At 50.0% G+C, this 27,152-nt stretch overlaps 1 protein-coding gene across 3 annotated transcripts in view; it reads left to right on the top strand.

The window, feature by feature from the left end:
* The window catches only part of LOC122393932 (dolichyldiphosphatase 1-like), an 88,090-nt gene extending 61,233 nt beyond the window's left edge, over positions 1–26,857 (top strand). For 2 of the 3 annotated variants that reach the window (XM_043390411.1, XM_043390413.1), the window contains 4 exons: positions 3,308–3,486; positions 23,619–23,717; positions 25,991–26,119; positions 26,441–26,857. In XM_043390411.1, coding sequence (XP_043246346.1) covers positions 3,308–3,486; positions 23,619–23,717; positions 25,991–26,119; positions 26,441–26,573 — 540 coding nt within the window. In that variant the 3' untranslated portion in view covers positions 26,574–26,857. The remainder of the gene's footprint in view (positions 1–3,307; positions 3,487–23,618; positions 23,718–25,990; positions 26,120–26,440) is intronic. The other variant, XM_043390412.1, reaches the window with a different exon arrangement.
* The last annotated feature ends 295 nt before the right edge of the window (positions 26,858–27,152 follow it).

The following is a 27,152-nucleotide window of genomic DNA, read 5'->3' as shown; positions in this document are numbered from 1 at the left end:
ACTTTCCGATTCAAACTCGCTCAGGCTTATCGTGCAGATAAAGGGGGCCCGCTCAGCAAAATGCGTATGAAATATGGAGAGATTCTTAAAAATGGATGGGGGCCCGCACACTAGGGGGCCCGCTTTGGAGGCGATGACCCCCCCCCCCCCCTCCCCAAATGAAATCCTGGCTGCGCCACTGCATAAGGCATTCTCTACCTCCCCCCCCCCCCCAAAAAAAAAAAAAAAAATCGGCTTACACCACTGTTGCGTTGTTTTTGGCATCCAATGTGGAGAACCGTCATGCCTGAACCTGGCGCGACATTTGGCTTCTAGCAGATTTGGTTTCCAAAGCAAACCCGTTCATGACCATTCAGTTCACCGCATGCAGTTTTTTGTAATGCTAGAATATTACCGCAGTGTTACTTCCTGTTAACAGTCGTGCTTGGGGCATTAGGTACATGAAACTGACTGAGTACACCGTGGCTCAAAATGTCTCACACTGTGTTTTCGACGATGAAAAAGATTTATGATGAGTTGCGTCAAAAAAGGCGGCGCCCCTCCCCCTCCGGCGTTTTTTAAATGCCTATCTTAAAAGAGAAACGCATAAGTGGTGTTCAAACACCCTGGCTCGGGACAGGTTATTAAGGCCCAGTGGTAACCGAAGGTTTGTTGTCAATAGTTAAAACACTATTCTTTAGAATTGTGTTAAAACACTATTCTTTAGAATTGTGTTTTTCTATTAAAAAACAAATCTCAGTTCCCTGACAATTTGGCAAAAGCTGCCTGAGATCAGTACAACTTGATGCTCGAGAAAACGGCTGTTCCAAAAAATCTGATTTTTTCAGGATTTCTAGTGGGCCAGGTGATCTACGTTCTGGTATGGGTCTCCCCTCCGCGGACCATCTGGTGCACGTGCCACGTGACTTTGAAAATTCCCGTGTTAAGCCATTGGGCAAAATGAAAAAATGCGTTCCACGGCAGATTGCTCGAAAACGATCCAAACGACCCCCCATTTTCTTCCATGCGGATCAACCACCATTCGGTGCACTACCCATGGGTATGTCGCAAAGTGTATTGTATTGTATTGTATTGACAATTAAAACACTCTCCATATTAAAATGGCTATTCTGAGTGTCGCGTCTGAGTTAAAAGGGGAAAACGAGTTAAAATGCACCCAAATCACAGCACTCAGTAAACATATCGAACCATTCACTCATCCCTAAATACGTAAAAACCACTCGGAAACAGAGCGTTTAAAACTTCCCATAGAGAGGCTCCTAAAATCATGGGGCAGGCGATTATATAACTGGGCGATGCTGTAGAGCAGACGGCGCCTCCCTGCTTCGGTCCTCACGCGTGGGAGAGCCAGATCAGTGTCCCGCCTTGTCGAGCGTGAGCGCAGGGAAGAGTTGGTCAGGATTTGAGAGGATATAGTCTCCGGCTCCCCAGTGCAGCGTATTTTGTGAAGGAAATTGAGTGAGTGGATTTCGAACAGCTGACGGGCGGTGGGCCAACCCAGTTCCTCTCGCACGTCCGATATGTGGTCAAATTTTCTTCGGCCAGACACAACGCGCAGCGCAAAATTGATGACTTTTTGGAGACGTTGTATGTTTTTGTCCGAGCCGTTTCCGTAGACCGAGAGACAATAACGGACGTGCGAGAGGACCAAGGCGCTGACCACAGTAGGCAGGAGTTCACTAGGGATGTGGTGACGCACGTGGGACAGCCCGATGAGAATACCGTTGCATTTTTGGACGAGGGCCGATAAAGTCCAGAACCACGTGCCACGTGCCGTTGAAAATGACCCTGCACACCGGAAATTAGGACTTTTGGTCATTTCGGCGCACCCATGATGCATACTATGGCGTGGGTGACCAAACAATGGGTGTCATCCGGTCGGCAACTGTTTAAGGTGTCGTCCAGTGGGTCAAAGTGGTAGTTTCAAACTTTTGGGATCCACCATTCTGGGGATTCTTTTTGACAATATACTTACGTTTCTTGGCGCAATGTTCATTCCACCCAGCCGGTCGTCAATGCGTTAGGTGACCCAAATGACGATTGACCTGAAAGAAGTTGGGGGCAAGGAACACGCACGTGCCATCCGTTTTTTACTCGGGCGCTTTCATCTAGGAGATTTTTGCAGATATCTTTTTGATTTGCGAAAATGACTAACCTAACGGTATGCCAGTCGTTGATAAATTATTATCTTGCTGCGGCCGGGCGGTTATTTGCGGTGTTTGCGTTTGGCGGCTGGCGGGCGACTTTTAGTCGTTTTCGGTTAGCAGTTAGCGTCGGTGCGGTGCGGGCGGTTTTATTTTTCGGCGTTTCGGCCTTTTTGTGTGGTTTGCGGCGGTCGGGCGATTTTTTCGCCGTTTGCGTTGGCGTTTCGGGCGTGCGTTTTGCACGTTTTGCGGTGTTTACGTTTTGCGGCGGGCGGGCGTTTGGTGTTTTTTTTTTTGCTGTGTTTGTCTTTTGCGGCGGGCGGGCGGGCGGTTGATGCGGGCGGTTTTCTTTTTTTGCGTCGTTTGCGGTGTTAATTTTGTTTGCGGTAGGCGGCCGCTTTTTTGTTTTTTTGCGGTGTTTGCTTTTGGCGGCGGGCGGGCGATTTTTAGGCGTTTCCGTTTGGCGGTTAGCGGGCGTGCCATGCGGGCGGCTTTATTGTTTTGCGGCGTTTTTGCGTTTTTTTTATTTGCGGTTTGCGGCGGGCGGGCGTTTGTTTATTTTTTCGCGACCTTTGCGTTGGCGTTTCGGGCGTGCGTTTTGCGCGTTTTGCGGTGTTTGGCGTTTTGCGGCGGGCGGGCGTTTTTCACAATTCAAAGTCCAAACCTTCGGGCCACAGCGCTCCTCGAAAAGCGCTGCCCTCGAGTATCGCTGAAAGTTTCAAAGCGATTGTTCAGTCGGTGTGGGTAAAGCGAGCTTTTTTACTTTTGAGGTAAGGTCACTTGATGTGACGTGGTTGGTGGCCTAGCCTAATCCTGGGCGACCTGGGTCTGAAATTTTTACAACAGAGCTGCATGAATTCGACGGCGCTGGGCGCTCCGCGAACAAAACGACGACGCTCCTTTGCGCCGTTGTTTTTTAAAGATATCTTCGAAAAACCACATAGTTCAAAAACCCCCTTCCCATCCCGAGGCAGGTTATAAAGGACAAAGGTCCAATGGTATGTTATAGGCAAGCCAGTGATATAAGATGTAGGTAAGAACTGTAAATTGGGAATCCATGGTGCCTCCCTTGTCCCAAATCGTTCCGCCGCCTATGGACAGGTCATCAGTGTCACGCTCCGGTGGCATGTTTTGTTGCTAATGCCGTCGTTCCGTACGGGCAGATTTCGTTCGCCCTGGGTGTGGCCGTCTGCGAACTGCTCAACATTATGCTGAAGCACTGGATCCGTGAGGAGCGTCCCGCCCGGAAGCGGACCAGTTTCGGCCACTACGGCATGCCGTCCGACCACGCGCAGATCTCGTGGTTCATGGCCGGCTACCTTACACTCTTTCTTCTCGTGCGGTAAGTGGCCACCAGTAGTAACTAGTACCTACAGGGTGTCTCATAATTAACTGGACTCTACATTTGTATTCGGTATGTATAGTAAACACCATGCTTTTTTCCATTTTATTTACCAATGTGGCCGCCCTTGTTGGCGATACAGTCACGCATCCGCTGCGGGATTCCCCTCCACCAGGTTATCCAGCACACTCGGATGAGTGCTACGCCACGCCTTCTTCAGTTGCTTTACCAGCTCATCGGCGGTGGTGGCAGACGTCATCTTGTTAAGACCTTCTCTTACAGGATCGCCCGGAGGATTTCAATTGGGTTGAGGTCCGAGCTGTTCCCTGGCCACACTCCTTTCCCCCCAGAAGCCGGGGAGGTTCTCCCGGCACCACTGCTGCGTCTTATGGGCGGTCCGCCGTGTGCGGTGGAGCTCCGTCCTGCGTGAAGATGGCCTGGCTGGAGTATGCAATCAGCGGCCGCTGAAGGACCCCGCTATTCTGGTCAGTCTGGCTGATCGCATCCAAACACTCGTTGGCGAGGATGTCCATGTGGTAGTACTCGCCGCTGCTGACTGTCTCCTGATTAGCCACGTGCAGCGGGGACATTGCGCGGTGGGATATCACGCCCCCAGCCGTGCACTTTGGTGGAATGTTTCACTGCCGAAACTGGCGGCACTTGGGAACTGCTGACGGCCCAAACGCGGCCTTCGTGATGGGTGGGTTGGTGGTGCAGTTCGAATGGCTACTCATCAGACCACATCACCCTCCTCCAGTCCTCCACTGACCCGTCTTTGTGGTCCTTGGCGAATCTCAGGCGATGTTCTCCCTGCCTCTTCGTCTACTTCGGCCTCCTAGTGAGCTTTAAAGGTTTCATCCCCAGGGATTGGTGGAGATGACACTGCATGGTTGAACGGGAGATGTAGCCATGTCGGGTAAGACGCTGGAATCCAGCGTCTTACCCGACATGGCTGGAACAACTTGCGGGCTGACTAGTGCTGTTTTCCAGTGGCCATGGCAATCACTGTCTTGGCTAGCGGGTGGATGGTGTATTTGATGCCCCGGCCTGGCTTGTTGCCAGGCCGGCTTCTCCCGCTTCCTTGTCACAGCTTGTCTGGCTTCAGCCAGACGATCAGCTGGGAGCGGCCGATGCTCAGCTGGGAGCGGCCGATGCTCAGCTACTGGTAGACCCTCTTTGGGCTCATTCCGCCATGAACCATACCGGCAGCCTTGCTGCGAAAGGATAAGCTACACATACTCAGTCCGCATTTTGCCTCGGTGCGGATCGGCGCAGGTATCTGCTGAGGTGAGCAGGTCACCTCTGTTTGTCTCAACTGTACTTCAATCTCAGTTTGCAGTGCCAGCTCTTCTTCTTTGCGCCGATCCTTGGTGCGGATCGGCGCAGGTAGGTATCTGCTGAGGTGAGCAGGTCACATCTGTTTGTCTCTGCTGTATTTCAATCTCAGTTTGCAGTGCCAGCTCTTCTTCTTTCCATTGCAACTCTTGGCGTTGACGCTCAAGCTCTTGCCTTGCCTTCGGCATGGACAGTCTTGCTGCCACTTCAGCTTTCTTACGCTGGTCTTCGATCTGCATCAGCTGAAGGCCAGACTGCATGCTGACGCCAGAACCAGCCTATGATGCACTTGCAGTCTTCTGCGGCTGTGTGCTCTTCAGGTAGCCTTCAGCCACCACTTGGTCTCTTGGTCGATTTCTCACTTGGTCGATTTCTTCCAAAACCATCTTATGGTTATCTGAGTGTTGCTCCACTTCAGCCCGAGGGAGCAAGTGACACAACTCATATTCTGTCTGTGAGAAGGAGATGTAGTTGTGGATCCACTTCTTTGCTTTCTCTTCTGAGATGTCTGGGTTCACCTCCACTTCAGTACCACTCTGTCGGACCGCCTGCCGACTGAGCTGCTTGAGTTAACGTAGCTGATGGTTGTAGGCCTTCGTCTTCAATTGAATTTGGTACTCGCGTCCCGCCTCTAATGGACGGATGGCTCTCCCAGAACTGGACTGCAGAGGGTCCAACATCTCATCCTCCTTCCGCGACTCAGCCATGTTAGTTCAGGTAAGGTAGGTTAGTATCAGTAGGTTAGTGGTTCAGAGGAATTCACAATGTTAACCTGCGCCCCGCTGGGCTATTCAGTCATACGCGCCCTGCTGGGGGGGGGGGCAGATTCTTCCCCCTCCCCTGTCTAACTTCCGAACCGATGGTCGTAGAAAGACGGGGAAAACGGCAATCGAAAGCTCTCAACAAGGCGGATCTTAAGAGCCCTTTTTTTGCTTAAGTAGGTCAGAGGTCTTTTTTTTAATATTTTTGCTGCCCGACCCGGGCTTTTGTCGTTAGTAGCACACATTCATACTGGGTTAGTGCACTATATACACGGCAGTGGTACGAATCGTTTTCGGCACACGCTACGCGGGACAGCCTTGACCGCACGCTTCCTGTCACGCACCCCAGGTGACACCGCACTTATGCGCACGCTGGGGCTATCCCGATTTCTCGGGCCCGGCAGGTCAGAGGGCTGCTCCGGGACATGAAGCGAGGCCGTGCCCTCGGGACATGTCACCGGACCGAAGGATCTGTTTAAAGGCGGATCAGGCCCGTGTACCTGCGGCCGGGGGCGCTGGCTGGCACAGCGGTAATCCCCACGACCGAGCGAACACTCCCCAGTTACTGCCATCTCCTGGGTAGGAGCCGGCCGAGGAAAACGCTGCCAGAGGTCAGCTTTGAACCAAGGACCTCCCACACCAAACATGAACGCACTTGCCAACTGCGCCACAAGGGTGGTTAGGTCAGAGGTCAGGTCAAGGGTACAAAGTGCAAGTTTCTACAGTATCGGTCTTGCACCGTAGTTGCCGAAGAATGGACGGAGACTGATTGCCCAAAACGTGTTCTTAGGCTATCAAGACAATATTCGTTGCATAAAATATCATTCAAAGGTCAAGGTCAAGGTCAGGTAAGGTCAGGTCACCGAAAACAAAATATAGAAAAAGGCATGTGAGACACATGTTTTATGGGTCATCATATTCATAGAATTCAATAGGCACACTCAATAAGTGATATGGACCACATCTGGATTAATTTCAGGTCGAGGTCAGGTCAAGGTCAGGTCGAGTGAGGCCAAATTTTAAAGTTGGTTGTTAAGGCCTTAAAAGGTGTATCTGATGCAGTTTTTTCACGGTGAATCGAATGGTGCTATTTTTGTTTCCGTACGAGGTCTAGAACTTCCAAAAAATTATTTTTCAAGAAGTTTTCGGTCGTGACGTCATACAATTTTGAATAACCCCACATTTTTTAAACTGATTTTTCTAAAAATTGGTATGTAGGTGCACATAGACCACTTCTCTGACATATATTCGGTTTTTTTCGATACACACAAAATTTTGGATTTTATAATTATTTTTCCTAAAAAGTCATTTTTTTAATATGGGCCAAAAGCCAAAATTTTCAAAAAACCGAGATAGCCATTTGATAGACAAAGTAAAATCACGTATAACCTTTTTTTGTTACGTCTTGATTCCTTTAAAAATGGAGATGTTAGCGGCGTTTGAAATTTTGCCGTTTTTGAGGCGAAAATGGCGAGCATGACGTCACTAAAACGTCATTTTCTCAAAGTTTCCGACAGATTTCGCTCAAATTTTCAGGTAACGTGTCAAATTCACGTATGATAAGGTACTGACAGTTTGACGTTGCTGGCGTAACGCGTTTAGAAGTTATTGGCGAAAAACGGGAGGGGGCAGATTCTGCCTTCCCCCAGCGGGGCGCGGGTTAACCCGCGCACCGAGGCAGGGGGTGGTTATCCGCCCTCCCTGAGGTTTTTCGTGAATCGCGGAAAAACTGCGGCGCGTAGTGCCGCGAAATTTGGTGTGACTATTCAGTATTCTCTCATCAATTTTACGCATGGTGTGCAAGTTTGAACCTTCTAACTTTTAAGGTCAGGTCACCAGGTCACTTTGAATGACCCAACCTCAAGTTACTTTTTTGCAACTTTGTCACCGTGTCAGAGCTACAGTAGATGACGGAGGCCTTTGAGAGTCGCAGAATATTATTAACCCGCGCCCCGCTGGGCTATTCAGCCATACGCGCCCTGCTGGGGGGGGGGGGGCAGATTCTGCCCCCCCCCCTGTCTAACTTCCGAACCGATGGTCGTAGAAAGACGGGGAAAACGGCAATCGAAAGCTCTCAACAAGGCGGATCTTAAGAGCCCAATTTTTTTTGCTTAAGTAGGTCAGAGGTCAGGTCAAGGTCAGGTCAAGGGTACAAAATGCAAGTTTCTACAGTATCGGCCTTGCACCGTAGTTGCCGAAGAATGGACTGAGACTGATTGCCCAAAACGTGTTCTTAGACTTCCAAGACAATATTCGTTGCATAAAATGTCATTCAAAGGTCAAGGTCAAGGTCAGGTCAGGTCAGGTCAGGTCACCAAAAACAAAATATAGAAATAGGCATGTGCGACACATGTTTTATGGGTCATTTTACTCATAGAATTCAATAGGCACACTCAATAAGTGATGTGGACCACCTCTGGATGAATTTCAGGTCAAGGTCAGGTCAAGGTCAGGTCAAGTGAGGTCAAATTTTGAAGTTGGTTGTTAAGGCCTAAAAAGGTGTCTATCTGATGTAGTTTTTCACGGCGAATCGAATGGTGCTATTTTTGTTTCCGTACGAGGTCTAGAACTTCCAAAAAATTGATTTTTCAAAATTTTTGTGTGTCGTGACGTCATAAAATTTTGAATAACTCCCACATTTTTGAACCGATTCTTCTAAAAATTGGTATGTAGGTGCACATAGACCATTTCTCTAACATATATTCCGGTTTTTTCGATAAACTCAAAATTTTGGATTTTATAATTATTTTCCCAAAAAAAGTTAGTTTTTTGAAAAAATTTGGGCCAAAATCAAAAAATTAAAAAAAAAACCGAGATAGCCATTTGATAGACAAAGTAGAATGACGTATAACCTTTTTTGTTACGTCTTGATTCCTTTAAAAATGAAGATGATAGCGGCGTTTGAAATTTTGCCGTTTTTGAGGCGAAAATGGCGAACATGACGTCACTAAAACGTCAATTTCTCAAAAATTTTCCGACGGATTTCGCTCAAATTTTCAGGGAACGTGTCAAATTGATGTATGATAAGGTACTGTAAGTTTGACGTCGCTGGCGTAACGCGTTTAGAAGTTATTGGCGAAAAACGGGAGGGGGGCAGGAGGGGGGGGGGCAGATTCTGCCCCCCCCCCCCCAGCGGGGCGCGGGTTAAGTCATTGGTAGCTACAATTTGTACATCTCGGAACTTTGATATCGATGACCTAAGGTCAGGCCAATTTCTCGACCTCCCCATTATAAGTCAATGGAGGAAGAATCATCTCCCTGTTGTTTTTTTTTTCACTAAAACGCGTAAGAATGGCCCCATATGCCATGCTTGATTTCATATACGATCAACCTTCATTACCTTGAGGCCTGTTTTGCTGTTGGGCAGCTGTAAGATCATGTGACGTGGTAACCGGACAAAAGATGGTAAATAGTTGTATGTTGGTGACCTTAAGCCCTAGTGTAAAGACGAAGAAACCAGACTGACCTCCAGATGATTTTGAAGACGATGCTGTAGTCGACGATGATGAGAAGAAGACGACGAAGAGAAGTAGTGCACAAATTTTCGGCCCTAGGTCAGGGCAGTCCGGGCGTCAGGGCTGGCATTCCAAGTGGCGTGGAAAAACGACAATAGCCTCAAAAAGAGCCTAGTGCGCTCCGCTCTGGAACCGCCCCCCCCCTGCCCTGGAGGGGGTTGCAAATGCGCGACTTGTATGAGCGGTCTGGGTGGCAGGTGTCACACAAAAAATGTGGTCTATGAGAATTGAGATAGCCTGTGAGCTGTGTGAAAAGGTAAAGACGCGGAATATTTATATCGGAGAGACAAGACGAAGCGTGCGACTGAGATTTAACGAGCACCTCCGAGACGCGCGGCACAGAAACCCGGACACTCCCCTCGGCGACCACATGACTACCTGTCACCCAAACGAACAAACAGACATCACCAACTGCTTCCGCATCAACATCTTGACGGTATGCAAAGACGGCCCAAACAGGAAAATCGCAGAATCGCTATTTATTCGAGACCGCAGACCATTGCTGAACACCCAAACCACATCATGGCCGATATTATAACCGGCGGCTGAAGGAGTTGCCAGTCCGAACGGTGACCGACAGATGGCGTACCGAGACAGGTGGCGCTGCAGGTCACCTCGCGCGCCAACTGGTGTCATTTCAAACCTCCGTCGAGCGTCAGTTGGTACCTCGCCGCGGCGACCGTTGGAGATGGTCTTCCTCCCCCTCCTTACCTCTACTTCCCCTCTCATCACCTGAGGATGGCCTAGGACCGAAAATTTGTGCACTACTTCTCTTTGTCGTCTTCTTCTCATCATCGTCGACTACAGCATCGTCTTCAACATCATCTGGAGGTCAGTCTGGTTTCTTCGTCTTTACACTAGGGCTTAAGGTCACCAACATACAACTATTCAAGTAGAAACAATGCCCTACATCCAAGAGGCGTTCCGACAATTAAAAAAGATGGTAAAGCAAAAGATCGTATGGCAGAAGATCCTAGGAAGTTGATCGTATGTTAAAGATTGTAATGGATAAAGATCATACGACATAATGCTCGTATGGACAATAGATCGTATTCGCAAAAGATCCTCGAGGTAAATGATTATACGCCAAATGATCGTATGCGATAAAGATCGTACATTCAAAATATGGTATTCACATGGTGCAGCCCAACTCCATCGCATACAGAGCTTATCAATTTCTGTGTTCGCGTAGTAAGTGGCCGTCGTAAGCTCGACCATACATTGATGTTATTTCAGAACTTAGATGGCTCAATAGCACCTAAAAGCAACGCGTTGTATATTTGCCGAATAAATGAATGTATATGCCGCCGTTTCATGTATTTGAATTGAAGTGTATACAACTAAACCCATGTTCCAATCGGAAGGGACGTCATGCATAAGCGATAATGAAAATATATGTACTTTGTAGAAGTATTCTCTCGTAGCTGTTCAAGGTGCTGACATTTCACTCAAATCCTTTCATAAGCTGTCATAATGAACAATGCCTTTATAATGGGCAAAAAGCTCAAATATTTAAGCCATTTGCACACCCCCTAAACCAACTCTAATGACAATAAAATAGGCAACAATTAAGTAGACATTATAGATAAAACAGGTTTAGCACCATAAACAAGTATACTTTTGCAAACCAGCTTTTTAAAGGGACCCTCCCACCTTAACATTAGATTTGAGTTGAGATAGCCAAAATGGGGTCCCTGGCTCACAATTACCGGTTTCGGCACTCACAACATCGAGAAATGCCTTAAATCGGAAATATTGAATTTCAAAATTGCAGCATTTTGATTCAGAGGGGCTAATGCATAGGAATACCCCTCTGAATGTGTGACGTCAGCGCAGATATCTAACGATTTTTAAATGTTTGACTAAAACGTTTTGTAGCACGCGGTGGTATATGCTGCTTTGCGCGCAACAAGTGCCGCACTTTCAAATAAAGTCGCTAGGAACAGCGGAGATTCCAAAAAGTAAACAAAAGTAAAAGTCTAATATCTTGAAAACCGGTGGATATTTTTCGATGAAATTTGGTAGATATTCGTTTTCACTCTTTCTTAACCGAGCGACATCACTTTCATGCCAATTCATTAACTTTTTTGAAGGTGGGAGGGTCCCTTTAAGCGCCTATTGTGTCGCGATAAATAATAGCCTTTGAATACTTAAGATTTTTTAAAGAGCTGACAACCAGCCAGATGACCTCGGACCTTAAACTAAATGGTACTTTTGAATTCAGAATAGGCGATAACTTTCAAAAGTCAGGCCTTTTGACATTTCTAGTTGCATCTTGTTTCGACCCATCATAATGTGCATGGACATTGCGATACATGATTGCGGATGAGCACATAGCCCAACAGGGGCGAGCACATAGCCCAATAGGGGTACCCCAGAGGTCACAGCAGCACACTCACGGGACGGTTTTTCAGGGGCACCTCACAGGTCACAGCAGCACACGCACGGGACGGTTTTTCAGGGGCACCTCACAGGTCACAGCAGCACACGCACGGGACGGTTTTTCAGGGGCACCTCACAGGTCACAGCAGCACACGCACGGGACGGTTTTTCAGGGGCACCTCACAGGTCACAGCAGCACACGCACGGGACGGTTTTTCAGGTGCACCTCACAGGTCACAGCAGCACACGCACGGCACGGTTTTTCGTAGAATATTTTGCAACTAACGGGCTTTATGCTACAATAATTTACCTACAACACTATTTATTCTATACGATTATTTACTTAACCAACTTAACGTTAGGATCTCTTGTCGCACGATCTTTTACAACATGCGATCTTTATCTTACGATCATTTTCCTACGATCTTTTCATACGATCCATTGCTTTACGATCTTTTGCTTACGATCTTTGGTCTTAAGATCTTTTGCCATATACGATATTTATCTTACGATCATTTTCCCACGATATTTTTCATGATACTTTAATTTACGATACGATCCCTTGCTTACGATCTTAAGTAGTACGATCTTTTGCGACATACGATCTTCACCTTACGATCAATTTCTTTACGATATTTTGCTTACGATCTTTTGTCGTACGATCTTTTACAACATATGTGTCGTGTCGGATTGGTGAATACGACGTGACGTCCAAAAGCCAACTGTATTAAATTTGAGCATCGACATTGCCAGAAATAAACATGTCTCGTGATATGCACTCGTGACACACACATAAAGACCCTCCATCCCCTCCCTAGCTCAGCTCTCTCGCCTCCCGACGCCCGGAATGTTCGGAGGCGCTCGTGACGGCGAGGCGAGGGAGGGGGAGCGCAGCGGTGATCCTTAGCCGCTGCTCAGGGAGCTACACTCTGCCGCTCAGAGCGCTCAGAGGCGCTCAGAGCGCCGACGCGATGGCACCGCGTCGCTTGCGGATGCGTGCTGCTCATGCTGCGTCGCTACAGCCATAGGTTTTAAGAACCTCCTGTTTCTCAGGACCAGCCTGCCGGACCCGTCTAGTCGGACCGTATATTGTCTGATTGATCTCAGAATCCGGGTCACCACGCCGGTGCGGTCCCATCGTTTGGTGAGTGCGTTCTGAATTCGCACACGCTGGCCGACTGTAAGCTTGTCAAGCTGTCGACACGTCCTGCTGGACAGCTCCTCTATTTGGTCAGTTTTTTTGGGCCATCATCTTTTTTCTGCGGGTCAGATCCTCCATCCACTGCTCCTGTACGTGCAGCAAAGTCACAGAGACTGGCACGCCACTTCTCAGTTGACGCCCCAGCAGCAGCTGCGCGGGTGACTTGCCTCCTTGCCGCAGAGGGGTGCTGTGATACTGCAACAGAGCATGCAATCTTTTCCAATTGCATGCAATCTTTTCCAAGAGCATGCAATCTTTTCCATTGCCAGACTGCCATCGTATGCTGTGTTACTCCGCATGATTGCTTTTGCCGATTTGACCGCTGCCTCTGCTCTCCCATTCGACTGTGGATACTGGGCTGATGATTGACGGACGTCGACGCACCAGCGACGGAAGAACTCAGTCATTTCCGCGCTTACTAAGCTGGTGCCTCCATCAATCGATATTTGCTCCGGAACTCCGTACTGTGAAAAATGCCGCTGAAATATCGGTATCAGGACGTTAGACGCGATAGGTCTAATTGATTGAACGGAGGTGGTCCAGCTTGATCCATCCGGTCAGTCGATATGCATGCACTAGGTAGCGGTGTCCAGCTACTTCGAACTCGAAGAGATCCGCCACCACCTGCTGAAACGGGTACTCGGGTGGCGGTGTCATAATCAGCGGCTCCGGCGACTGCGACGGTGCATGGTGGTCAGACGCTGTGCCCTGCGTCTGGTCATCTCCACGTCACCTTCCATTCCCGGCCAGTACACTGCCTGTCTGGCTCGTCTTAACATGCTGTCCGTGCCCTGATGTGCCGCGTGCAGATTTTGAGCTATCAGTTTTCTCAGCGCCTCAGGGATGACAAGTCTCAAAGGACCACTTTCATACGTGTAGCAGACCAGGCCGTCCACCACAGCGAGACGATCTCGCACTTTGAAGAATGCCTTCAGCTCGCTTATTTCCTCTGAACAGCTTCCTGGCCAGCTGTTCTCCTCGATGCGCTGTTTCAGCAGCTGATACGTGCCGTCACTGTCTGTGTGCTGACGCACTACCTCCTGATCCACAGTGACCATGTCACTGCACTCCTGTACCGCGCCCAGGGCGGCCACAGTCAGCTCATCATCCAGTGAAAGATCAGCTTCGGAAGGCGCCGTCCTCTCGACCGGATAGCGGGACAGCGTATCGGCCATAGCATTCAGCTTACCAGGTCGGAATCGAATCGATAATCTAAAAGGCAGAGTCTTCTCTTTCAGACGTAGTAGTCTGGGATTAGCGATGTCTTTGAGTTCTCTGTCAGAAAACAGCTTCACCAACGGTCTATGATCGGTGACCACCTCAAGATTTTGACACCAGAGTAGGAAGAGTTTTGCCTTTTGAAGGGCCCACACGACTGCGAGCGCTTCTCCTTCGACAGCTGCGTACAGCTGCTCTGCTTGTGTCAGGAAACGACTGCCACACAGTGTCAATTTCCACCCATTCGGACAGCAGAACGGCTTATCTCCACTTGAGCAGCTGCAGTGCTGTTGCAGGACGACAAAGCCTACTCCAGTCCTGCTCCAGTCCGCCAATACAGCGGTGGGCTTGTCCTTGTCGTAGTACTGTAGACCGCGAGCTACGAGTTTCGATATCTTCGACTTGACATCACACCTCTCCTTCAGCTGGTTGTCCCAGTAAACGTGTTTTGCTTGTGGGGTTTTCAAGAGGGCTCTAAACGGCTCCATAAGGGGTGCTGTAGCCATGAATGGAGCCATCTGATTAACCAGACCCACGAACGACCTGATGTCTTTGATAGTCGGGTTCGGCGGCATCGGGAAATCAGCGATGGCCGCCATCTTCCCAGGTGCTGGTCCACACACATCCCAACCGAGCTTGAAGCCGACAAACTCCACTTCACGTTTGCAAAAGGCGAACTTTTCCGGTGAAAGTCACACCTGCTCTTCCACATGCCTCCAGATACTCCCAGCAGTGTCAAAATGCCTGCTCTACACCGTGGTCATATAGTAGCACGTCATCTACACATTTGAATTTGCGGTCTATATCGACTACCGCGTCGTCATATCTTTTCGTATAAGCATCCGACGCTGAGCAGTGACCCATTGGCGTGCGGAGGTATATGTAGCGGCCCCAAGGAGTGATAAATGTTGTGAGTGGCCGGCTGTCCTCATCAAGCGGAACCTGGTGAAATCCCCAAAAGGCATCCAGCGTCGTCTTGTAAGTACGTTTTGGTACTGATGACACCATATCAAACGGAACCCTTGTGTGATGCGTCTCCCTCACGCAAAATTTGTTCAGCTCCTGGTAGTCGACCGTTCGCCGAGGCTTCCCATTTGCCTTGAGAACTACTACCATTTGAGCACACCACACCGTTGGCTCTCCGGCAGGCACCTTTTCTATTATTCCCATTCTTTCGTCTTCATCCAGCTGAGCTTTAACCTCATCTTCCCAGTGTTTGCTCACTGGGATGGGCGTGTGACGCGCAAAAGGCACTGCGCCGGGTAAGAGATGAATCTTGTGTGGCGCACAGCTCATCGCCGGCAGAGATCTCTGTTGAACGTAGTTGTTGTGGTGCACAATGCTGCTGTACCCGGGCCGCTGCTCTGGTCCCAGTGCACCATGCCGGCGCAGGCAGCGCCGGCCAGCGGACGCCTGATTGGTCGCCTCAGGCGCTGTGTCTGTGAGCCCAGTGACCGGCCGCAAATACATAGTCTGGAACGGAGCCTCTGCGTTACAACATTGGCGACGAGGCGATTCGAACCGCGTGTGAAGATGGCGTGTGTTGGGAAGGCGCCAGAGTTTGACCCGGGAGTTGAATCGTTTGGATCCTACGCCAGAAGACTCGAGCAATATTTCATTGCTAACGGCATCACTGGTGAAGATCAGCAAGGCAAGAGGTGGGCCGTTTTCCTCAGTGTCGTCGGAGCAAGAACGTTCGGTCTGTTGGAAGACCTGGTGGCCCCGACAGCCGTGAGTGACTGCACCTACACTCACCTCGTGGATGTGCTGGAAGCTCATTTTGAGCCCCAGGCTTCGGTGATCGTGGCTCGATTCCGTTTCCATTCCACTCGTGCTGCAGAGGGGCCCAGGAAGGAGTCAGCGCGTTTCTGGCGCGGTTGCGGAAGCTGGCTAAGCCTTGCCAGTTTTCGGCCGGTATCTTGGAGGAGATGCTACGAGACCGCCTGGTTTGCGGCATCAGGAACGAGCGGCTGCAGTCGCGCTTTCTGAGTGAGCCGCATCTGACGCTACCACTGGCGGTGGAGCTGGCGCAGGCTCACGAGTCTGCTGCCGCTAGTGCTGCAGAGCTCAGCGGGCACGAAGTCGGCGCGCCCGGCGACTCGACCGTGCAGCGGGTGGAGCGCGCCGCCGAGCTACGTGCCGGAGGTGCCGGCGGCGAGTTGGGGGCGCGGCGAGGCCCGCCGCGCCCTGCGACGGCCGCTGGCCCTCCTCAGCAGCGGCGAGATGTTCGATGTGGAGGCTCGACGGAGTGCCCCCGATGTCTTCGAGATCATCTTCAGTCAGCGTGCCCGTTCCGGGGCCGGCGGTGCTTCGCCTGTGGCCAGCGCGGCCACATCCGAGTGGCCTGCGGACGGGGGGTCAGCATCAGCTGCGCCAGCTGTCGGCCGAGGATCCACAGTCGGCGTCAGTGATGCAGTGCGGTGATGAGAGTGCCGAGCTGTCGCGCCGAGAGGTGGCGGCTCCCGCGAGTGATGAGGCGATCGATGAGGCCTACGCGATGTTAAGTGTGCGGCCCGAGAGTGAGCGGCGACCGCCGCTGATGGTGAGCGTGGTGCTTGATGGAAAGGCAGTGGAGATGGAGCTGGATACGGGGGCGGCGGTGTCCGTCTGCTCAGACTCCGTGCTCCGGCAGCTCTGGCCGAGCGGCGGCCCGAGCCTGGAGCCGTGCAACGTCACGCTGAAGACCTACAGCGGCGAACAGCTATCGGTGTGCGGACAGGTAACGGTGGATGTCGAGCACGGTGGCCAGGCTGCCGCTTATCATCGTGAAGGGAAGTGCCCCGTGTTTGTTTGGCCGAAACTGGCTGAGTCAGATCCCACTGGATTGGCCCACAGTGTGTCGTGTATCGTCCGCGTCTCGTGTGCAGCCGGTACTCGATGAGTTTCCACATGTGTTCCGTGATGAGCTCGGCTGTTTTCGTGGTGGCGAGGTCACCATTGACGTGGATCCAGATGTGCGGCCGCGCTTCTTCAAGCCGAGGGCGGTTCCTCTGGCTTACCGGGAGGCCGTGGACGCGCAGCTGGAGAAGGAGATACAGCAAGGACTCGGGGAACCCGTCCGCCACAGTAAGTGGGCTGCTCCCCTGGTGGTCGTTCCCAAGACTGACGGGACCAAGACAGTCTCTTCAAGTGTTGAATGCCTGCTACACAGCATTCCGCTCCCGTGTCTGCCACAGCGGGGCAGTGACGTGCACTCGCGCGCTCCCCGGGCCTCACCGTCAAGTCCAGCTCGGCGAGTTTGCTGCCCGTTGGAACGACACCACCCACACTGAACGAGTTTGTAGTATGGCTCGTATCCGTTTCATTCACTGAACATTGCAGATGGCTTGCAGCTGGCCCGGCATAACTGGGACGCTGCGCTCGCCGGTGGCCTTTACCGCCGCACTTATAGCAGATGGTCTCCGTTCGTCCAACTCTGCGCTTATCAGCTGGCTCGTTCCGGCTGGGACGGACAGATTCTGTTCTGTGGCGAGGCTGCGTTGGCTTCCCAGCTCTCGGATGAAGCTTCAAGGGCGCCACCGACGGCTCTTCTTCATCATGGCTTCCCGGGTTCCCGCCTTCTTTTAGGCCAGCGACCATTGATTGTCTGCAACCAGCACTGGCGGCTTCGAATACTTCTTCTACAGGGTGTTTCACTAAAAGTGTCAAAAAGTAAAAGGCCCTTATGCACATAATAACAATGTTTTCTATGGACATTTGCACATCATTCCATCCGCGATTGTTGGAATTTGAATATATAAAAATGACATCACCGTCACTCAAACCTATTCCACATATCCGCCGCTTCTTTTGATGCACCGTTTCGGCACGTGTCCGGAGGTGCCTCACAGCCCGTTTTCATCTTCAGCGTCCAGACTGTCGGCAAAGCCTTGCATTGTGCTCTTCAGCTCCAAAAGTGATGCGACTTAAGTCTTCCTCAGCTCTGCGAGAGCTACTGACCAAAACCAGAAGGCTAGCGGTGACAGATCGGGGCCTCGCGCTGGCCAGGGGCGGGCGGTGAGGCAGCTGATTATTCGGCCCGGGAACGGAACTTCTGGTCCAGCCAGTTCTTGGTGGCTACAGCCGTTACAGTGGTTGTTTCTGATAAATTGGGGGCTTGGCTATTTCTGATGTTGAAATAAGCTTCTTGTTATCTTAAAAGGCCCTAAAAAAGACCCTGACCTTTTCAACGATTTCCGCCGAGAGGTGGGGGCGACCCGCCTTTTTTTTTGGACTGGAACTGGCATCAAAGGAACCCTTTTAAACCTCTCAAGAAGCCCTTTGAAACTTTTATAATCTGGGTCGTAGCGAGGTGAGAGAGTGAAACGTTTCCTGAAAAGTCGGCGTACGGTTTCAATGCTTCTGATAGCACCAAATGTAAGTGTAATCCACCGCTCCCGTTGCGGTGTAAATAACCTGTTCTTGTTCTGTATAAGGAAAAAAAACGACTAGTAACTTTGGCCTCCTGCCCTCGCTCCGTATGAGTGTAAAATATATCTTAAGTGGCCAAAGCATAAATGTCCAAAAATTTGCAACAAAGCCACGTGCGCAACCACGTGCTTTGCGTATTTTATATATCTTTAATAAGCATTTTCTTTTTGACACTTTTAGTGAAACACCCTGATCTTATCAATCAGACTGGCTAGAGCCGGATGTTTTTCGACGTTTTGGTACAAGATCCAGCTTCAGCTGGTCACTGCTGAGACCTGCAAGCACTCTATCCCGGATACACCACTCCGATAAATCATGATTGCAGTGTGGGCAAGCCATATCACACTCCAGTGCCTGTTGTTCGCAGCGGTGCACAAATGTCTTGCCAGATTCCCCAGGCAGCTGGTTCAGCCTGTGGAACTTTTCCTTTTCTCTAGCAGGGTTAGAATATAAGTCTTGCTGAGGACCGCTTCCACGGCATCCAAGGCTTGCTCCACTGTCAGGTCGATCCAGCGGTCACCGAACTCCGCTTCTATCACTCGCTTGAGTTTTTCCGTCTTGCTGCAGACGGACATTCATAACAGCAGTCTTATCATCCCAGCGACTCATCTCTGCAATCTGCTTCACGTCACGTTTCCAGATTCTCCACTGCTGTATGGACATGTCATAAAAAGCTTTACCTGGAAGCGACGACGATAAGACCTTTTGAGGTGACGGTTGTCCTGCGCCATGCTGGCGTCTCAGCTCTTCGTTCTGCCGTTGCAACTCGCCCTGCAGCCGCTGCTGTTCTTGCAACATTGACAGCATTATCTGTTGCTGGTTCTGTAACATTGTCATACACTCACCGGTGTCTAGTGCATGCCTGGAGTCTGTTGCACTACTATCCAATGCGGTTGTGTTTTCACGACGAGTGCGGCGTGGCATTTTTTTGTGTTATAGGTATAAGCTATGGTGGTGGTGTGGTATAGCTTATACCTATACCACAAAAGAAAAAAATCATTTCTAAAGCTAACACGCTACCGACCGCGCCATGTCGGATTGGTGAATACGACCTGACGTCCGAAAGCCAACTGTATTAATTAAAGGTAGTGTGCCACCTTCCAATGATTTCCCATTTTATTTTGCCTAGTCCAATATATCGTCCAAGAAAGCTGGCACACTACCTTGAGTATCGACGTTGCCAGAAATAAACATGTCTCGTGATATGCACTCGTGACACACACATAAAGACCCTCCAATATGATCTTTATCTTACGATCATTTTCCTACGATCTTTTTCCATACGATCTTTTGTGTTACGATTTTTTGTCATATAATCATGTGACGTCATCAAAGGTCACCAAAGGTTTTTTTGCCAATAACTTTTTACAGGAACAAGATACAGCTGCGCAGATGCTCTCATTGTGTTCAGCTCGTCAGGGCGCATCGAATGATATACATGATGACCTCGAGGTCACTTGACCTGAGGTCAACTTTTGACCTTGACCTTTCGAGATCAACATATATATGATTCGATGCGGATTGACGAGAGGATCACGACGATGATGCCCTTAGTTTGTTCCTAGCTTGACCAATTCGAAAGTTATTCGACAAAAACTCCATATCTAGCGCTCCACATCATTTTGACTTTTTTGACCCCTGTGACGTCATCTTTGACCTGACCTGAAAATGACTTAAGGAAAAATTGTAGACCTTGTCCGTGCGTACCCCATGCCGTTTACCGCTTGTCGCTATCTTGCTTCGTTATCGAGATCTTGAGGTGAGGTCACTTGAAGTGACCTCACCTCATAAAAAGTTTCAATGTCTGCCATAGCTACACCGAGTGACCGATCGCTTTGAAACTGTAAGCGATTGCTAAGAGCAATAGCATGTACAAAATGTATGTCTCAGAATTTTGATATCGATGACCTAAGTCAGGTCAATTTTGCGACCTCCCCATTATAAGTCAATGGGAGAAAATTGAAATGCGCCTCTTTTGGACGAAAGACATTATAAACACTCCCAAACACTGAATTACAAGTGGTTAAGACACACTGAACATGAAAATGGTGTCCGTGACCCCCTGTTTATGCCCCTGAGGTCATCTTAGGTCACGAATGGTATCGAACAGTTTTTCGCAAATAACTTTTGATAGAGGCATGCTAGAGCGATGAAAACGCCTTAGATGTGTTCAGCTCGACGATACGGATCGACTGATATGCAAAATGACCCTTTCCGGTCAGGTCATGTCCTTGACCTGAGGTCAAATTTTCAAGTAGACCTTTCAAGGTCAAGTTCATTCGATGCGTCTTGACGAGAGGAACACGATGCCGGTGAAAGTAAGCTCGTACAAGGCTTTGGTCAAAAGTTATTGCAGAAAAACTGTTTCCGAAAAAAATCGGTTATTGTTGCACTTTTTGCCCCCTGCAGGCAAAACCGTTGACGTTAGCTTAAATCTGAGAGAATTACCCAGAAAGGGCGTTAAACGAGCTATCGAATGCGCTTTTCCGCGGCGCTGTAACTCTACCTAATGGTTCCCGAGTTATGCGTTGGCGTCTTGGAAATTGTCGACATTCGACCTGGAAATCAGCAAAATTTTGCCTTCAATGACCTCTGGTGACCTGACCTTTCACCTGACCAAAAAATTGGCCGAAGTGATTTCGTCATTATTTTTGACGCTCTTTCGAACGCCGCCTTCCGCGTATCGCTACGTGGCCCAGGAGCCGAGTTAGAAGGGAGGGTGTTCAAACACCCCCCCCCCCCAGCAGGGCGTGGAAATCCAGGACCCTCAGCCGGGCGCGGGTTAAGCCGCGCACCGACGGGGGTGTGCGCCAACTAAGAACCGACTGGGGGGCGGATGACCCCCTGAGACCTCGAAAACGAAGCAAGATAGCGACAACGACAAGCGGTAAACGGCATGAGATATGCGCGGACAAGGTCTACAATTTTCAACAAGGTCATTTTCAGTTCAGGTCAAAGATGACGTCACAGGGGTCAAAAAAGTCAAAATGGCGGCGCTAGATACGGAGTGAGTTTTTCTCGAATAACTTTCGAACAAGCCAAGCTAGGAACAAACTAAGGGCATCATCGTGATTCTCTCGTCAATCCGCATCGAATCATATATATGTTGACCTCGAAAGGTCAAGGTCAAAGGTTGACCTCAGGTCACGTGACCTCGAGGTCATCATGTATATCATTCGATGCGCCTTGGCGAGATGAACACAATAATACCATCCGCGCGGCTGTATCTTGTTCCTGTACGGAGTTACTGGCAAAAAAAAACCTTTGGTGACCTTTGATGACGGATGACCTTACCGCTGGCCAACAGCAAAACAGACCTCAAGGTAGTGAAGGTTGATCGTGTATGAAGTCATGTATGGTATATGGGGCCATTCCGACGCGTTTTAGTGGTAAAAACAGGGAGTCAAAGGCCTCCATCATCTACTGTAGCTCTGGCACGGTGACAAAGTTGCAAAAAAGTGACTTGAGGCTGGGTCATTTGAAGTGACCTGGTGACCTGACTTTAGGAGATAGGAGGTTCAAACTTGGACATCATGTGTAAAATTGATGAGAAAATAGTCGTACCAAATTTCGCGGCGCTACGCGGCGCGGTTTTCCCGCTATTCACGAAAAACCTCGGAGGGGGGCGGATAACCGCCCCCGTCGGTTAATGCATTGCGAACGTGAATGTAAGACAGATTTCTGAAGAATTGCTAGACCAAGGTTATAGTGCTAGACTCTCTTCACCTCCGAGCAACCGAGCAAGGACGCAGCTTCCCTGGTCACCCTGCAGTCTGGATTCTTTCCTGCTTGGGCTTAGCGTCTAACATCAAGCAACTCAAATTGCGGAGCAAACTCAAGACCCTTGATGAACTTGACGCTGCCGTGAATCGTCGAAGGCTTCGTCTGCACGATGGTCGGCGGCCGACAGAGGCGCCCAGAGCCGACAGGCTACACTTCACTAAGAAGCGAAAGGAAGAACAGAATGGTCATTTGTGCTCGTGCGCGCTAAATTGTTGCAATTTGAGCAACTGAGATGTCCATTTTCGCCATATTTTCTCAAAGGCCAATTTTCTTGAAGTTTTTATTTTCATTTCAAAAGGGCATTTCAACATTGGGTGCTTGGTTTCACAAATTATTTAAATATCAAGCTGTGTTCACTTTATATCGACTTTCCCAATTCACTGCATCTTTATCGAATAATATCTAAGTGATACCAAATCACGTTTTCTCTTCGAGTAGGCGCTCCGGTATGTGCTCCTCACCGCTGCCGGTGCGGATCCACCGTCGACACCCTGGGGCTGCACTCGCTGTCTTGCCAACTGAGTGCGGGCCGTCTGCCGCGACACTCCGCGCTGAATGATGTCATTAAACGCGCCCTGCACAGCGCAGGCATGCCATCAGTGCTGGAACCAACAGGCCTTGATCGCGGCGACGGCCGGCGCCCGGATGGGATGACCACCTTCCCCTTCACCGAAGGCAAGTGCCTTATATGGGACAGCACCTGCGTGGATACATACGCCAGCTACATCATCGGTAAATCGGCGGCCCATGCAGGAGCTGCAGCAGAAGCCGCCGAAAGCCGGAAGAGGCGCCGCTATGGAGCGCTGGAAAGGCGTTTCAAGTTCCAGCCCATCGCCGTCGAAACGAGTGACTCACTGGGACAGTCCACTGTCCAGTTCTTGAAGGACGTAGTTAGGTCGGCGAATAGCACGTGAAAGCGGCGGAGGGCTACAGAGTACCTCTTTCAGCGAGTGTCGCTTGCCGTGCTCCGTGGTAACGCCACGTCAATCCTCATGGGAGCAGCCCACACAACTGAAAGCATCATCGAGCCCAACGACAAGGACGACACCAATTGGCAAGCTGGGGGCAGTGAAAACTCGTGTGAATCGAGGAACATTAACGACCACGAATGCTTACTCGATACGCATGACGACAAAGGCTCCGATATCGCTGTGAACGACCTCGTCACGATCCTAACAGACACCGAAACCCCTTCTCTGATGATAGAGACGGAGCAGTTTCCTAGGTCGACAGACCTTCTGAAAAAGTATCGCGAGCTCTATCAGGAAATGCGGGCACAGTTTATTGCCCAGGGCCTGGACCGTGACCCTATGTCTGACCCTGAACTAGCGAGATACCTGTCTCGTGGGGGCAAAGGGAGCAAATAGGGGAATGGAGATAGGAGCGTTTTTGTTTTACTGTACTGTGTACAATTCGTGACCTGTCAAGTATGTATTTGAATATACAAATACCAAATAGCCGGCCGTCACGGCGCCTTGTTTGCCTATATTGGCAATGGCGTCTACCTGTGTTGTCTGCTGTTCTCAGGCTGCACCATGTCCAGACGTCATCCATGATACTGAACTTCTGGAAGCAGCTGGCGGCAGCCGTTTGTTGTGTGTGCGCAGCACTGGTGTCTTTTAGCAGGTAAGCTATAGCTGTCCTGATATGTGTGTGGATCCGTCAAAATAGATCTAGGAATATATAGAAATTTAGTGCGTTCCTTAGACTTTATAACGTTTTCAACAGTCTTCAACAGAAATCCACTAAAATTGCAGCATAAACCTCTTATCTGTATAGGGGAGGATGGGGCAACTTGGCCGCTTTTTTAGAAAGCGTTGTATCTCAAAATTGGCGACATACAGGGTTGGGCAGATAAATTGGGTAAATTACGTACTTGCATTTAAAACGCCGTAGCTTAGAAATTTGTAAACATAGGCATTTCAAATTTGGATCACATATTGTCACACCAATTTTACACATTTATCACCAAATATGGTCACCGTGGTCCACCTGCATCAGTCCTTGTCGGTGCCTGGACTGACTGCACGCGCGGCGAGATCTCCCGTCTGAAATGGCTCGTGATTGTAGCCGACTGGCACTGCTGAGGCTCGCCACAGTCACATGGGATTGGGGACGTTCGTTTGACTCACCCGCAAAAACGCCCCAGCAACCAGAACTTGTGTGGGCTGAGGTTTAATGAGGAAGGAGGCATTTTCCCTTGGGCACAGTTTGCGGGATCCTCCGTTTCAGGAGATTTTGTATTTAATTTACTGTATGCCGGGGAGCTGACTCCTCGAAGAGCATCACCCCATGCAGGATGTTGCCTTCTTCCATCTTGTTGGTTCGAACTGCCGGAATAATGGTTAGGTACCCTGTAATGGCGAACCCCCTCCCGATTACGTAAAATAAGGGGGCCCCACGTGACCGTCAGAAGTCACGGAGTGGAATGATGTCTGCTGCATGTTTTTTTTTGAACTAAGATCACGTCTTCTGGGCTGGTTGCGATGTTACATGGTGTTTGCGGTTGTTCATATGTTCGATTATGGGGATACCATCGGCAGAAATGACCTGCACGTGCTTGCTCGCTTCTCCAAGCCCTTCAAGAGGAAACAATCTTTTTAACGTCACAGCTGCTTCAACATCTATGTTAACAGGTTGATATGCATCAGTGCATAAGAGTACATGTTTGAGGTGATGGTATATCGCTTTCTCATGGCGCGGCTACCTTCGTTGTAAGCTCGCGCCACTGTTTTCGCGAGGATCATCTGATTTAACTGAATTTTGCCCTTTAGCCCCCCTGGAAAACCGGGGGAGCGGCCGGTGTCAATGCAATAGGTATGTAAGGATGAGTCAATATCATCTCTTCCTCCAACGTTTACGTCTGTTCGATACACACTACTTTCAGCCATTTGATGGAGCATAATTAGAATATTGGCATGCATGTGCGCGCGGACTAAGTTGATAGTGGCTTGCCTAAGCCCACGTTCTGTGACCAGCCGACTCAAAATTACAACGCAACCTGCATAACATGGAAAAATATTCATTAGCCTATATTTATGTTCAAAAATTATCTTAATCACTTAAAAAAAAAGTCGTTTTAGAGGAAGTTGAAATTTGTCCCAATTTATCTGCCCAACCCTGCATGTATCTCTGCACTCTCTCAACGCTGGCAGGTGTGACTAATCATTTTCCTTTGCCTACAGTAAACTGAAAATGATAGAGTAACTACTTATGCTTAAATTTTGACCTTCTACAAAAGTCTGCAAAACGGCCAAATTACCCCGCTAGCGGGGTTATTTGGCCGGTGGGGTGGGGCAATTAAACATGATGGTGACATGGTGACCTGACCTTGGGTAACCTGTAACCAAATTGTTAACACACAATGCAAACGTGATGTGCTATAGCCTATAAGCCATACCACTGCTTTCGTGACGCTGCGCGCCGAGGTTTTCTTTACACACGAAAGAAGCCTGGGGATAAAAAACACCCGTACCCACTGGAGCGAAGATTAGAGACCCTCCCCCCTCCCCCCGGAAATGCCGTTTTGCTGTGGGCTGTCTGCACTGTCATTGTCTGTGGTGCTGACGAGGTGTCTGGGGCGCTGACGAGGTGTCTGTGTGCGCTGACGAGGTGTCTGTTTGTGCTGACGAGGTGTCTATCTGCGCTGCCATTGTCTGTGGCGCTGACGAGGTGTCCCTCGTCTGGGGCGCTGACGAGGTGTCTGTTTGTGCTGACGAGGTGTCTGTGTGTGCTGACGAGGTGTCTATATGCGCTGCCATTGACATTGTGGCGCTGACGAGGTGTCTGGTCAGCGCCTGCCCTCTGCTGTGCGAGTGGCTCCGGCGTTCAGCAGCAGCTCGGGCGGCCCGTGCAGTGTGTGGATGGGTCTCACCGGCGCGGCGCCGTGTCCTCCACAGGGTCTACCTCCAGTACCACACGTGGTGGCAGGTGGTCTGCGGAGGCGGCGTCGGCCTCGCTCTCGCAGTCGTCTGGTTTATCTTGGTTCACTACGTCTTCACGCCGTGCTTTCCGCAGATCGTGCAATGGTAAGTCTGCCGGTGGCCACTGTGTTGCGCCCCTTGCCTGTGGAACTGCGCCTGATAATAATCGTTGCGTCGGCGACGCTCATTACGGGTGGTTTTGTTGTTCCCTTGTGGTTCTGTTATGTTTAGAAATTGCTAAAGGAAGTTGTGCAGCAGCATGCGTTTTCAGTTAGGTAGATGTCCAAGTATTTCTTCTTACAGGTGAGCTTTGCATTCGCTGGATTTGGAATGGCATTCGTTCTTTTGCTTTATTAGCCGATTTGTTTGCCAATGGAGCGTTGTGACTCGGTTGTTGGCTGACGTCGTGCCGCGGTACTTTCACAGGCGCGTCTGCGAGCTGCTGCTGATCTGCGATACCACTCTTATCCCGTGTGTGATGTGGTTCGAGTACGCCAACATCAGACAGGAGGCGCGGGCCCGCCAGCGAAAGCTTCATCCCTCCAGCAAGAGCCAATGACGGCAGGGGCGCGGCCATCTCACTGCCTGCGGTACATGTCCGCCAGCGGCGTGCGGACGGCGTGTCCAGTCCGTGTCACCGCACAGTGACTCACCGTACCTGTCCACACAGTGACTCAGAGTATCTCACTCAGAGTATCCGCGCAGTGACAGCTCTCCGCCAGACGCTGCGCGGCCCGCCGCCGCTCATACGGTGACAGTTTTCTCCTGCGACCGACATATGTTTTTATAAGCGACAATGTCGTTCGATGGTAATGCGCATTAATAAACAAAGTGTAGGAACTATCCATTGGAAAGTTTTTGTCAGTCCTTAACCCGCGCCCTGGGGGGGGGGCTATTCCCCCCTTCAGACTTTTCGATATATCTCCAGAACCGCTGCGCCGATGGTCACCAAACTTTCAGTACCCTCCCGGGCATCAATTTTACACATTGTGACCCAAATTTACCAAAGTTTATGATAGTTGGCCGAAAATGACGTCAGAGTGACGTCATGTTCTGCCGTTTTCGACCCAAAAAAAGGTTTCGCGGGAAGAGCTGTCAGGCTTTGAAGATACCGAAAAACGTTTATGATATAAAAGTT

This window comes from Amphibalanus amphitrite, unplaced genomic scaffold (genome assembly GCF_019059575.1).
Source record: "Amphibalanus amphitrite isolate SeventyFive unplaced genomic scaffold, NRLGWU_Aamphi_draft 000564F_arrow, whole genome shotgun sequence".
NCBI lineage: Eukaryota > Metazoa > Arthropoda > Thecostraca > Balanomorpha > Balanidae > Amphibalanus > Amphibalanus amphitrite.
This window is presented reverse-complemented; position numbering and strand designations above follow the sequence as displayed.